The following is a 13,907-nucleotide window of genomic DNA, read 5'->3' on the forward strand; positions in this document are numbered from 1 at the left end:
CGTATTTAATAACAAACTATGTAGGAAAGCTAGTCCAACAGCAATAGAGAGTTTTTCAAAACTTGTCAAGGAACAAGAGTGGCAAGATGTTTATAGTGTCGATAATACAGATGATAAATACAATGCTTTCCATAACACATTTCTCACGCTCTTTGAGAGTTGCTTTCCATTAGAACATTCTAAACGGAGTACTAGCAGTAATGGACAGTCTGGCTGGCTGACTAGTGGGGTAAGGATATCATGTAGAACAAAGCGGGAATTATATCAAAATGTTAGAAGTAGACACAATCAAGTTACAGGAGCCCATTACAAACAGTATTGTAAGGTGCTTAAAAATGTTCTTAGCAAGGCAAAAAGTATGTGGTATGCAAATAGAATAGTTAATTCACAGGATAAAATTAAAGCCATTGGTCAGTTGTGGAGGAAGTGTCTGGTCAGCACCACAAGGTTGACGATATACAGTCAGTTTGCAGTAATAATATTTCTGTTACTGATAAATCAGATATATGTACAGTATTTAACAACCATTTTCTGAGCATTGCTGGTGAATTCAATAAAAATTTAGTATCTACAGGAAATCATAAATTTCTTAGCAAATGCCTTTACGAGATTGACGTCTGAAATACTGCTCTGTGATACAGACAAGAGGGAGATTGAGACAATAACCAAATCACTGAAGACTAAGGACTCTTATGGTTATGATGGAGTGTCTAGTAGAATATTAAAGTACTGTGCTGCACATGTTAGCCCTGGGTCATTCCATGTCAAGTCACCCTGGGCTTGACACCAACCATGCCAAATTTGGATGAAACTTGGTACACTTACTTCTTTTATCATCCTGAAAGTACTTGTAAAATTTTTTTTGCTCTATCTCTTATAGTTGTTTTTTTTATTAATTTTTAAAGTTTTCAGATTTGGCATTGTTTCAGCAGTCGGAAATCTTAACTTAAACGTGTCCTCACAACTAAAAAAATTTGTATATTAAAGAATACTCAAGATATCAGTATGAAATTTTGGAATAAGTTTGTGTATTATATTTAAATGTTAAAAAAATTACCATAAGGATATATTAAAATCTTCCAAATGAAATTTTTTTAATTTTTTTATTTTTTTAGCTAACGGATGTTTAGTTTTACAAAAACCGCAATATCTAGAGTCTCAGGCCAGATAGAAAGCTCAAATTTGTTTTAAAATACTCTTAATTGTATAGGCTATTAGATAAAAGAAAAATCATGTTGGCTTTTTAATGAGTTTAATAATTATCCAATTTTTAAAATAATATTAATTATATTTTAAAAACAAAAAGTACCAAGTGACAGACACCAAAAATAAGTTTTTGTCTTCTTGGAGTAACAATGTACGCTTGGATTTTGTTTTGTTACTCCTGTGTTTTGAAGTAAAAAATTATTACAGTGTTAAATAGTGCTTGGATAGTATTTTATTAAGTTTATTCGAACTTTCAGTATGTACTGTTACTTAGTTTACAGAGATTCTTTTCCAATATCCTATAAAAGTAACTAGAACAGTAATCAGAACAAAAGTGAAATCAGTATGTCAGATATTCAAACCTGTAGTGTAGGGTTATTTACAAAATCTGATTGTTTCCAAACAACCTACACACCTTCAAAAAAGTTACAACCGGTACCTGAATTGAGTGAGGAAGAAAAAGATTTGATCCACTTACGATCTGGAATTAATCTGTGTAATTTTTTCATTTGGAAGATTTTAATATATCTTTATGGTAATTTTTTTAACATTTAGATATAATACACAAACTTATTCCAAAATTTCATACTGATCTCTTGAGTATTCTTTAATACACAAATTTTTTTAGTTGTGAGGACACGTTTAAGTTACGATTTCTGACTGCTGAAACAACGCCACACCTACTACTTTTTAAATGTTTTTGAAAAGTATCAAACAACATGTGTAGACTCACTAAAAAAGCACAAAAAGCCCATCAAAAAATCGTTGAGAAGTGTAGGCTTGGATCTTTCTAAACAATTACTGACATAAAATATTAGCATAAAACCTGGACAAAAGCTTTGCTCAACATGCCGTAACTTTTGTGAGGAAAAATTAAGAGTTGAAGTCAATGAAAGTGAAATAGATGATGAAGTGATGGTTGAATTAGAATCATTGGAATCCAGAAATGAATCCCTCATAAAAACAAACATTGTTCTTGATAATTTAGGTTTAACACCGTTAAAGCTTCATGGCTTGTCTAAACAAAGTAAAGGGTCTTATTTTAAAAGGAAGGTTAGCAGTATTGAAAAGACTGCAAAAAAGGCTGTTTCAAAAGCATTAAAATATGATGCACCAAGTTCTGATGATGATGAAGAAGATACAAGTGTGGTTGAGAAAGCAAAGGATTTTGATGTAATGATTCCTCTTATGAAAGAGAAGATTTCATCTGTTAGGAGGTCTAGAAAAATCCAGATTCTGACCTTGCTCCAGATTCTTGGAGTCGAAATAAAGTGATGAAAGAATTTAATGTAAGTGAGTACATGGTGCGACAAGCTAGAAAGCTAAAATCTGAAAAGGGTATTTTGGAAACTCCTGGTCCAAAAATAGGTAAAATTCTTTCTGAAAATACAGTAAGACATGTAACAGAATTTTATGAAAAGGATGAAAGTTCCAGAGTGCTACCTGGAACAAAAGACAAAGTAAGTGTTCAAAAAAAGGGTACATGCAAAAAAGTCTCATTTTGTGTAACTTGAGAGAACTCCATTATTCTTCCAAATGGGAGAATCCCGAGGTAGAAGTAGGATTTTCAAAATTTTGTTTCTTGAGACCTAAATGGTGTATCCTTGCTGGTGCTGCAGGCACACACACTATGTGTATGCAGTATCCACCAGAATGTTAAACTATTACTGGATGCTGTGAAAATTGAAGAATCTTATAAAGACCTAATTAAGATGCTTGTGTGCAACACAGAAAACCAAAACTGCATGTTACATCATTGCGACAGCTGTCCTGCAAATACTGCACTAACTGAGTACTTAACTGAAAAACTAAGTGAAGATTATGATTTAGAAGAAGAAATTGTAATCAGTCAGTGGGTTAACACAGACAGAGCAGAAATGATCAAACAGTCTATCAGTGTTGAAGACTACATTTCTTTATTGGTTAGGACATTAGAAAAGCTCACCCCGCACTCGTTTATAGCAAAATCCCAGCTTTCAGATGAAGAACAAATAATGACAGCAATCGATGTGTACAAGTTTTGTGAAAAAAAATATTGAAAACATTCATTTTCACTTTATTGACAAAAAAGAAGCTGATTTGCTAAGGTTAAAACTAGAAAAACGTTTTTCAGCAACCCGAACCATTCCTGGAACAAGAAGTTTCCATAACTTCAAACCACTTCCAACAAACAACCTTGAAATTAGAAGGACTACAGATAGTGTAAAACCCTCCTAAATCTTTTCTTTCCATTCTTCTTCTGATTGGGTTCGTGTTGAACCATCCAAAATTCAATGATGAAGAAGATGCAGAAATTCTATTTCTACATCCTTCAGGACCAGCTGCATCATTTTATTGGCCTGAAAGAGAAGATTCTTGCATAGTGCCTTTGGAGCACATAGTCTGTATAGTAGACGCACCTCAATCAAGTGGCACTGGAAGAATGTATTGCTTCAAAAAAGACTGTATCAAAAGAACTGAAAGCTCTTGGATGAAGTGGAAAAACAGTTTGAATCAGCATCAATGCTTAATAAAAAGACAAAATTACTCAAAAAATTCAATGTTTCGAGCAATCAGTTGGGTTATACATAAGTGTCGTAAGTACACTATCTTTGTACATAATTCTAATTTAATCCACTATAATTAATAAACATGTTAAAAAGCCATCATTATTTTTGTTTTATCAAGTAGACTATATGTCTAAGAGTAAATTAAAACATATTTGAGCATTCGATCAGGTCTGAGACTCTAGATATTGCAATTCTTATAAAACAAAACATCCGTGATATATATATATATACCAAGCGGGAAAGCGCCGGCAGACAGGCACATGAACAAAACACACAAACACACACACAGAATTACGAGCTTTCGCAACTGGCAGTTGCTTCGTCAGGAAAGAGGGAAGGAGAGGGAAAAATGAAAGGATGTGGGTTTTAAGGGAGAGGGTAAGGAGTCATTCCAATCCCGGGAGCGGAAAGACTTCCCTTAGGGGAAAAAAAGGACAGGTGTACACTCGCACACACACACACACACACACATATCCATCCGCCTGTTTACCGGCGCTTTCCCGCTTGGTAAGTCTTGGAATCTTTGTTTTTTTATATATATATATATATATATTAAAAACAAAGATTCCAAGACTTACCAAGCGGGAAAGCGCTGGTAAACAGGCACAATGAATAAAACACACAAACACACACACACAGAATTTCGAGCTTTCGCAACTGGCGGCTGCTTCGTCAGGAAAGAGGGAAGGAAAAGGAAAGATGAAAGGATGTGGGTTTTAAGGGAGAGGGTAAGGAGTCATTCCAATCCCGGGAGCGGAAAGACTTACCTTAGGGGGAAAAAAGGATAGGTATATACATGCGCGCGCGAGCGCGCACACACACACACACATACACACACACACACACACACACACACACACGATTGATGGATGGATGTGTGTGTGTGTGTGTGTGTGTGTGTGTGTGTGTGTGTGTGTGTGTGTGTGTGTGTGTGTGTGTGTGTGTGTGTGTGTGCGCGCGCGCGCACGCACGCACATGTAAGATAAGCAATTTTAAAGTTTTGAATACAAATTAAATTTACCATTTCCAAAGGTTCGGAAAATGTAAAACATAAAAACTTTAAAAATTTATTAAAAAAACTATAAGAAATACAGCAAAAAAAAAAAAAAAAATTTTGCAGGTTTTGTCAGGGTGGTATCAGAACCATTTGAGCCAAATTTCATGAAAATCTAAGGAGGCGGGTGTAAAATTTATTTTTTATTGGGTGATTTGATATGGAATGACCCCCCTGTATTTAGCCATATTTGTAATTTTTCCTTTAGGAATGGTCAGTTTCCTGAGCGATTAAAGTACTCAGTAGTAAAGCTGCTTTATAAAAAGGGAGAAAGGGATAATGTAGATAATTTTAGACCTATTTCTATGCCATCAGTGTTTGCAAAAGTTATTGGAAAGGCTGTGTATGTAAGGTTAATTGATCATTTTATATCACACGATTTGCTATCAAATGTACAGTTCGGCTTTAGAAGTCATTTGACAACTGAAATTGCTATATTCTCTTTTCTCTGTGAGGTACTGGATGGGCTAAACAAAAAGTTTCGAACACTTGGCGAATTTTTTGATTTAACAAAGGCATTTGACTGTGTCGATCACACAATATTGCTCCATAAGTTGGACCATTACGGAATAAGGGGAGTAGCTCACAATTGGTTCACCTCTTACTTTAGTAACAGGCAGCAAAAGGTCATTATTCACAATGTTGATAATGGTTGTGATGTGGGATCTGAGTGGGGTACTGTCGGGGATCAGTGTTGGGGCCGCTCCTGTTCCTTATTTATATAAATGATATGCCCTCTAGTATTAAGGGAAACTCTAAAAGATTTCTGTTTGCTGATGACACTAGCTTGGTAGTAAAGGATGTTGTGTGCAACATTGACTCGGTTTCAAGAAGAGCAGTACATGACCTCAGTTCATGGTTTGTAGAAAATAAACTAACGTTAAATCACAGTAAGACTCAGTTTTTGGTTCCTAACACACAATTCAACAAAACCTGACGTTTTAATCTGAACAGTTCAAATTCCTAGGTATTCAGATAGATAGTAAGCTGTAGTGGAAAGCCCACATTCAGGACCTTGTTCAAAGACTTAATACTGCCATTTTCACTATTCGAACAGTATCGAATGTGAGTAATATTTCGACACGTAAATTAGTCTACTTTGCTTATTTTCATTCAATTATGTCGTATGGTGTTATGTTTTGGGGTAACTCTTCCCATTCTAGAAGGATATTTTTGGCTCAGAAACGGGCGGTTCGGGCAATAAGTGGTGTGAGTTCACGACCTTTGTCAACCTCTTTTCACGAGTCTGGGTATTTTGACATTGGCCTCTCAATATGTATATTCCTTATTGTGGTTTCTTGTTACCAATATTAGTTTATTTCCAACAATAAGCAGCTTTCACTCGGCTAATTCTCAGCAGAAATCAAACTTCCATTTGAGTCGGACTTCCTTAACTGTTGTCCAAATAGGTGTGCAGTATACTGCTGCATCCATTTTCAATAAGCTACCACTCGAATTCAAAAATCTTAGCAGTAATCCACGCACTTTCAAATCGAAACTGAAGAGTTTCCTCATAGGTCACTCCTTCTATTCTGTCGAGGAGTTCCTTGAAAAATTAAGCTGATTCTCATTGTATTGCTGATAGTGTTTGCTTAAACTTATGGACTGATTTTCTTACAGGTTCATGAACATTTATTTTTATCTGTTATTACTTTTATGTTTTAAGTTCACGTACTGACACAGTCCATGACCTTGGAGATTTCCTCCTCAATTTAGTCCTACGGAACTTGACATTTAATTAAATAAAATAAATAAATAAACTATTGAACAGTTGAATATAGAGTGCTGTGCACATTCATGTCTTTGACTCAGCGAAGTCAAGCCGCATGTTCATATTTTCATATGGTTTTGACACCAACTCTTATGTCTAAATGCACTTAAGCATTTCTAAAGCTCGAGATACGAGTGAGATGACGAGGATATTTATATGTCTAAGAAAAGAATCTTGTTCTGCATAGCAGTTCTAGTACATCATTAATCAATGAATACACTGACATTAAAGTTCACATATGTGATCAATAGATTACAGAAATAAGAAGATATTATTTTCTGTTGTCTGAGAAAACATTAGAATGTGGCGACGTAAGTGACAGGACCTGAAGAAAACGAGGATTTAAACAGAAACAGAAAGAAGATATTAGGCATTGCCACAGCAACCACACCTAACAAGATCCAAGAACTGTTTCCAGATATCGCATCGAGTCCAATAAACAATTGGAAGAAAGTTGTGAGTGCAATGCTGTAAAAGACGTGAGAAAGTAATAGCGAAGAAAACTGGAGAGAAGACCTCAACTTTTCGACTCAGAGTGCGGAGAGTATCCGGTCTTCACACATGTACATCGCGCCGATGCCAACACCAACGCAAATGCAGTAGCCAGCCACAGACACTGACTGCACCAGCTGCTGCTCACTGGTGCTGACTCCACGTTCGCTCACCAACAATGACAGTGAAACCAACGTTTGGTGATCCAATCATTCGTCTGCATGAACTCCTCCACAGCCGAAATCGTCCCACTAGAGATGAAGTGCGCCTGCTCGCGGCATGGTGCGTCTTTGATGTTTATACGTCCCGCCTCGTCACTCTTATAGCCAACTACTCTCCGTATGCCTCTTTCATTCTGCGAGAAATTTCTGGAGCATGGCCCTCTTCTGTGCAAAGAAACTGGATAACCACTCATTGTGCTTATCTACAGAAGCATATCATGCAACGAACTGTGGAAACAAGTCTCCAGAAATGTGGCAATTATTATAAAGCCATTAACATCGGTTGTGCAACTGGGAATACTATCACGCCATCTATCAGTAAACTTATTCGCTCCCTGGTATTACGACCATGGTTCGGTAATTCCAGTAAATTTCCATGACAGAATGGAACATTTTTATTGCCAGCAAGCTTGATCATTCCAAGGATCATGTAAAGAATTTAAACAGTGTACAGTGAACAGTTCATTGCTGACAGGAACTGAAAATGGACAAAACCAAGTTTTGTGCTGTTGTTAAACATTTTCATTTGAAGAGTTGGACTGCCACACAAATCAAAACAGAACTGGATGAAGTTCACATGGACTCTGCGCCATCACTGAAGACATTTACTTTTTCACTAATAAATTTAAACATGGTCGGACAACCACCAACCATTCACCACCAGAGAACTATGCCGGCTGAGCGAAAACCAATAATTATTTGACAAAAGTTGAGGGATGAATGAAGGATGAACTCATTATAGTAGTTGTACTCAGTGGTGAATTTTCTTTTAGTTGACTACAAGGTCTAAGACCAATAAATTATGGATGAAGAACAGCAACAAACTTCAGAGCCAGCCATGTCGATGGCTGTAACAAAGGAAACGCCAGACTGGACTGAGGTAACCAATTTAATTAAAGCACTATGTCTTAAATTAGATAACCAGAGAACAGAGTTAAATGCTCAAAATGCTTCCTTGAGACAAGAACTAAATGCTAGATTAGATGACCAAAGTGCCAAGTTGGATGACCAGAACGCTGATCCAGCCATTCTAAGTGAAAAACTAGAAGCACAAAGTGTATCTTTAAGTGAAAAATTAAATGCTCAGAATGATGCTCTAAGGAGAGAAATAGGTTTAGTACATTCTAGTTTAAATGCTCAGAGTGAAACATTTAACAGTCAGGCAGCAAATATAGTTTTATTAAAGACTCAATTTGGCTCTTTAACTGATGAGGTAGAAAATCTGAAGTTAGATTTAAAGAGTGAACTCATTAGTTCTTTGAATACTCACATTAATCAAATGTTCACTGATGTTAATCAGAGACAGAATGAAACTTTAAATATTCAAATGACAAATATAGGTTTGTTGCCTGTCAAAACAGACTCTAGTAATCGATGCGAAGGCATAGTTACTTTGGCGACTGAATGTGTTGTCAAATATAATAATAATAATAATAATAATAATAATAATAATGTAGAATCTGAATTTAGTGAAAAATTAAAATATTGTAAAAATGTGCGTAATATTAAATTTAATTTTGTAAGACATGAACAAATGCTTTGGAAGAGAGCATGGACCAGCCCAAGGCATTAATATCAATTATTCAATCAAAAATTCCAGCTGTTACTACATGAGCTGCCAGTTCACAAGTAAATAATGTAGGACAGAATATCAGGGAAAAATTAGCCAACTTTGACATGATAAATGTAAGTAATCTGGCAGAAACTTTTGAGCTAATTATAGATTGAGAAATTACCAAGAGTACAATCTCCAGAAACGTGAGGACTGTTGCTTTTTCCAAACCTAAGGACTCTAGCTAGGCTATCAGACTTTTTATAATAAGTGCTCTCAAACCACAAATAATTCTGTTTACCGCATGTTTGAATGGCAACGAATGTGTAATATAATTCTACAGTATTTACTTGAGGTTTGTGCCAAAGACCTGTTAACATGTTCATACACTTACCACTGGACACATTTGTAAATAAGTAGTGATGTCAAATGGTACTAGCTTCGAACTGTGTGAGACCTGTATGATCTTAAAATTATCAACTGACGGCAAACTCAATTTGTTTTCTTTAGACATTGTGCAAACCGAGCATATTTAATGCCCCTGTTTAGCACTTTGAGCTCAGCAGTCATGATCGTTTCATTTTTACACTGTCACACACATTGTGATCAAAACTATTGAACTTGCTTAGACGTGCAATGGTCATAATACACATGTGACTAACTTTTAAATATAAACTTAGTTTATCACAGATTCTGTGCTGGTTTCGAATTTCTTCTTTCATCCACACTCTCTCTCAACAATCTTGACACTCTTCGTTGATACTGGAGATATATATCTCAATTTAATGTTGACATACTGGTATTTTGGAGTTATGTTCTGATGTAAACATTCCTTGCTAAACCAAATATATTTTGTAGTCATTAATGAGATTTTTAATAATGGATTTAAACTATTGTTCTCTATCTCCAGAGTAAACTATGCCATTTTTTGCAGACTACTGGGATGCTGATGAAACCTGTGCACATTTCCTTCAGCGTACAGTCAGACAGGAATATACTGCATGCATATCTCAGTCAACAACATACATGAAGCAGTGCACAAGTAAACAGACATATTTACGTGATAAAAGATAATTTGAAAGATCTCTTACAAATAAGATTTTTGCTGGCATAGGTCTACTAAAAACCCCCATCTTTTAAGGAATCACTTTATTTTCTCATACTAAAATATAGTTAACAACAGAACACTCCATCAAAGGCTACCTCATCAGAAACTGTATCCAGAAACTACACACGTACATGTAGGTGAAACTTACATGATATTACAATAATGTAGGAAAAAAGGGCAGGAAATTTAAAAACACAAACTTACTGTGTTACACTTTAGAAACTTTCTAAATCTTTATCTTCACATCCACGACCAAGATAACTCCAAAATAATTTTGTTGTGACATCAATAATAAAACTAGAAATTTTCGTAATGAAACAGAATGCACTGCATCCCACATAATTGTTCACAGATGGAAAGAAAAATAATATGTTAGTTTTTGGGTGATTCATTTTCAACAGAAAAACTTAGTCTGTAACATTTTATCTGACTATATAAAAGGAACCACAGGGAAAAATTACTGATAAAAATCCTATACACACCTGTAAATCAAACAAATCATCTTCAGTCAGACCCTTCCTGTAAGCTTTCCACATAAGTCGCGACATCCACGTAATAGCAACAAAGGAGAACATTCCAGCTGAATTACTTGGCATTGCACGACTATCACTGTGACAAAAAAAAAAAAGCAGTCAACAAGAATGGTAAAGCTTGCGATATATACAATTTAAATGTGTCAAAGTGATTCAGTTATAATTTTGTATATTGGTTGACTAGAATAAAAATCCACAATGAAAATAATTTTAAAAAACTGGCAGCGTGTTTCTCCACAAGCAGTCCAGAGGAATTTAGCTAAAATTTGTCATAACATATAGTTTCTGATACTGTTACAAAAATATAACATCTATTTTTCAGATGGCGAAATCTGAAACTATCATTGTCATCTGCCCATCTGCTCCCCCCCTCCTTTCCTTCTCAACCACCAAATAATATTTTGCATGTTCTTGCTTGGAAGGATTTAAGTTCACAGGATAAAATGTTTTGCAATGTAATCAATTCCAGTTCCTACCCAAATCTTGCAATATGTAAAACAATTAACACATTTTGTTTTATTATACACACCTCCAATGCTATTTTGAGTGGCACACATCCCTAAGCAGAGAGATACTATCAGCTTTAACGTCCCAGGAACAGGACAGCAATTACAGGCCCACACTGTCATGCACTGAGTAACACATGAATGTAACACCCCAAAGGATTACATTATGGAACCCCAAATCTGAGATGTCTTAAATTAAAGCATTTAATGCATCATTAACTTTGGGCACTTGTTATTTCATGATACATAGTTGTAAAAGTCACCATCACTTCAAATGGCACTATTTACAATATAAAGTCAACTTGTGGAGTCCCAGCTAACAGAAGAATATTTAACAGGATCTTTCCACAATTTCTCATCACTCCAAGCCTCACCACATGGGTCAGCGTGTGCAGTTGCAGTGATGTCACTGGAATGTTCTGTGCTACGAATATGATTTATGCGCATGTAAGTCCAGTGTGTATGATATGCTGCACACAATGTACGTAATTATGATCCACAAAGTGCTCCACAGATTTTTTTTACAAGTTGTATGCATTTAAATGGCTATGTGATCATCAAAATTACAAAATAAATATTTAATTTCTGCTGCTGCATGAGGCAGAAATAAACATTCTTTTTCTCAGATTTCACCAAAGTTCAGTAGGGAACTTTTCTATGTCGCTGACATGTCTTTTTACTAAAACATATCAGGATAATCCCTTGATGATATATGGAAGTTTGGGTCTGATGTCAACAGATGCATGGATGGCCTAGTGGTAAGGCGACTGCTCGCGACAAAAGGGGAAATCCGGGTTCAAGTATTGTCCAGCGTAAATTTTCACTGTCGTCATTCCATTATACAGATGATGGTTGTTTATATATGCAACTGTGAATACACTTAATGTACTTTCATAATGGCTGGAGTCACTTAACTGTCTGATCCTTCAAACATGCATGTATGTCAGAAGGAACATTGCATCATACTTGTGAACAACACAGGAGCTGTTTCCTACTAACGTAGATTTTCTATTCTGAGGCTCCTGGGTTTTCTATGCTGCAGCATGGTCAGATGCTATGTTATTTTCAAATGCTATTAGGAATACAATTGGCATATAATGTCTCATTTTATTTATTCTTATTTATTCATTTTATTTATTCTCATACTTTTAATCCACTAATCACTTGAAATAATTTTGTATTTTTCCTTGCATCAAAGCCATCCTGGCAGTAGTTGATGTGAAAGCATGTATTACGAAACTTCCTGGCAGAGTAAAACTGTGTGCTGGACTGAGACTCGAACTCGGGACCTTTGCCTTTCACGGGCAAGTGCTCTACCAACTGAGCTGACTCATACCCCATCCTCACAGCTTTACTTCCACCAGTACCTCGTCTCCTACTTTCGAAACTTCAGGGAAGCTCTCCTGCGAACCTTGGAGAACTAGCACTCCTTGAAGAAAGAGACATGGCTTAGCCACAGACTGGGGGATGTTTCCAGAATGAAATTTTCACTCTGCAGCAGAGTGAGCGCTGATATGAAACTTCCTGGAAGATTAAAACTGTATGCCGGACCGAGACTCGAACTCAGGACCTTTGACTTTCGCAGGCAAGTGCTCTACCAACTGAGCTACCAAAGCACAACTCATGCCCCATCCTCACAGCTTTGCTTCCTCCAATACCTTGTCTCCTACCTTCCACACTTCACAGAAGCTCTCCTGCGAATCTTGCAGAACTTGCACTCCTGGAAGAAAGGATATTGCAGGGACATTGTTTAGCCACAGCCTGGGGGATGTTTCCAGAATGAGATTTTCACTCTGCAGTGGAATGAGCGCTGAGAAACTTCCTGGCAGATTAAAACTGCAAGGTTCACAGGAGAGCTTCTGTGAAGTTTGGAAAATAGAAAACGAGGTACTGGCGGAGGTAAGGCTATGAGGATGGGGCGTGAGTCGTGCTTTGGTAGCTCAGTTGGTAGAGCACTTGCCCGCAAAAGGCAACGGTCCCGAGTTCGAGTCTCGGTCCAGCACACAGTTTTAATCTCCCAGGAAATTTCATATCAGGGGACACTCTGCTGTAGAGTGAAAATCTCATTCTGGAAACATGTATTACGTTGCATTAGGCCCTTATGGTAGTTAATGGTTAGGTGTACACATTTGAAAAATGTAATGCTGTGCAGTTTCACACTTTCTTATTATTTGGAGCCCGAACTTTTGCATCAATCAGTGTGAAGTTTCTGTTGCATGAATGTGCAATAGCATTGCTCCCTTTGTTTGTAACTACAATGGGCTGGATTTAGGCACATGCCAGAGTGCTGCAGGGGTATGTGAGAGAGTGAGGGCCTGGCAGACATGTGGACTGGTCAGGTGTGTGAATTGATTAACACCTTTATTGATGATTTATCCCCCTCCGTTCTTTTTTCTGGATATAAACTGAAGTTCCACACTCACTGTCTGTGTGTATGGTCTAATCTCAAGAGCTACTGTAGGGATTTTGATACACGCGGTGGACTGGTGTAACTGTCCGCCTACAAATGAGTGGCTATAGGAACCTTTGATGCACAGTTTGCTTTGTTAATGGGTTTCTGTTAAGCAGTCTGCTCATGTCTTTAGGTGCCGCAACACTCTAATTAAACTGATAATATTCAGTTACCTAATGTTTTTCTCTTACTTTCTAATCATAACGGTATGCAGCACCCCCACAAACAAAATTACCACTAATGTCACTCAAGTCGTCCAGCTGTACATACTTCGTGCTATCCAGATGAAATGGACTGGTTGTTAGTTCAGGTATAAATAGGCAACCAGTTTCTTTGTTGGATTTTTGTTAAGATTTATTTTCTTAACTGTTAATTTTTGAGCCACTGCACGCTCGTCATCAGACTGAGGTGTTAACAGGAACATTACCATGGGCAGCTAGACGTGGTCATTGTGAATGCGCTG

The 13,907-nt window shown here is 36.7% G+C and overlaps 1 protein-coding gene across 1 annotated transcript in view; it reads right to left on the reverse strand.

The window, feature by feature from the left end:
• The window catches only part of LOC126274593 (ATP-binding cassette sub-family C member 5-like), a 271,486-nt gene that overhangs the window by 239,054 nt on the left and 18,525 nt on the right, over nucleotides 1-13,907 (reverse strand). Inside the window, exon 3 of the mRNA XM_049977127.1 lies at nucleotides 10,436-10,562. Within this exon, the coding sequence (XP_049833084.1) occupies nucleotides 10,436-10,562 (127 nt within the window). The remainder of the gene's footprint in view (nucleotides 1-10,435; nucleotides 10,563-13,907) is intronic.

Source organism: Schistocerca gregaria, chromosome 1 (assembly GCF_023897955.1).
Source record: "Schistocerca gregaria isolate iqSchGreg1 chromosome 1, iqSchGreg1.2, whole genome shotgun sequence".
Classification (NCBI taxonomy): Eukaryota; Metazoa; Arthropoda; class Insecta; order Orthoptera; family Acrididae; genus Schistocerca; species Schistocerca gregaria.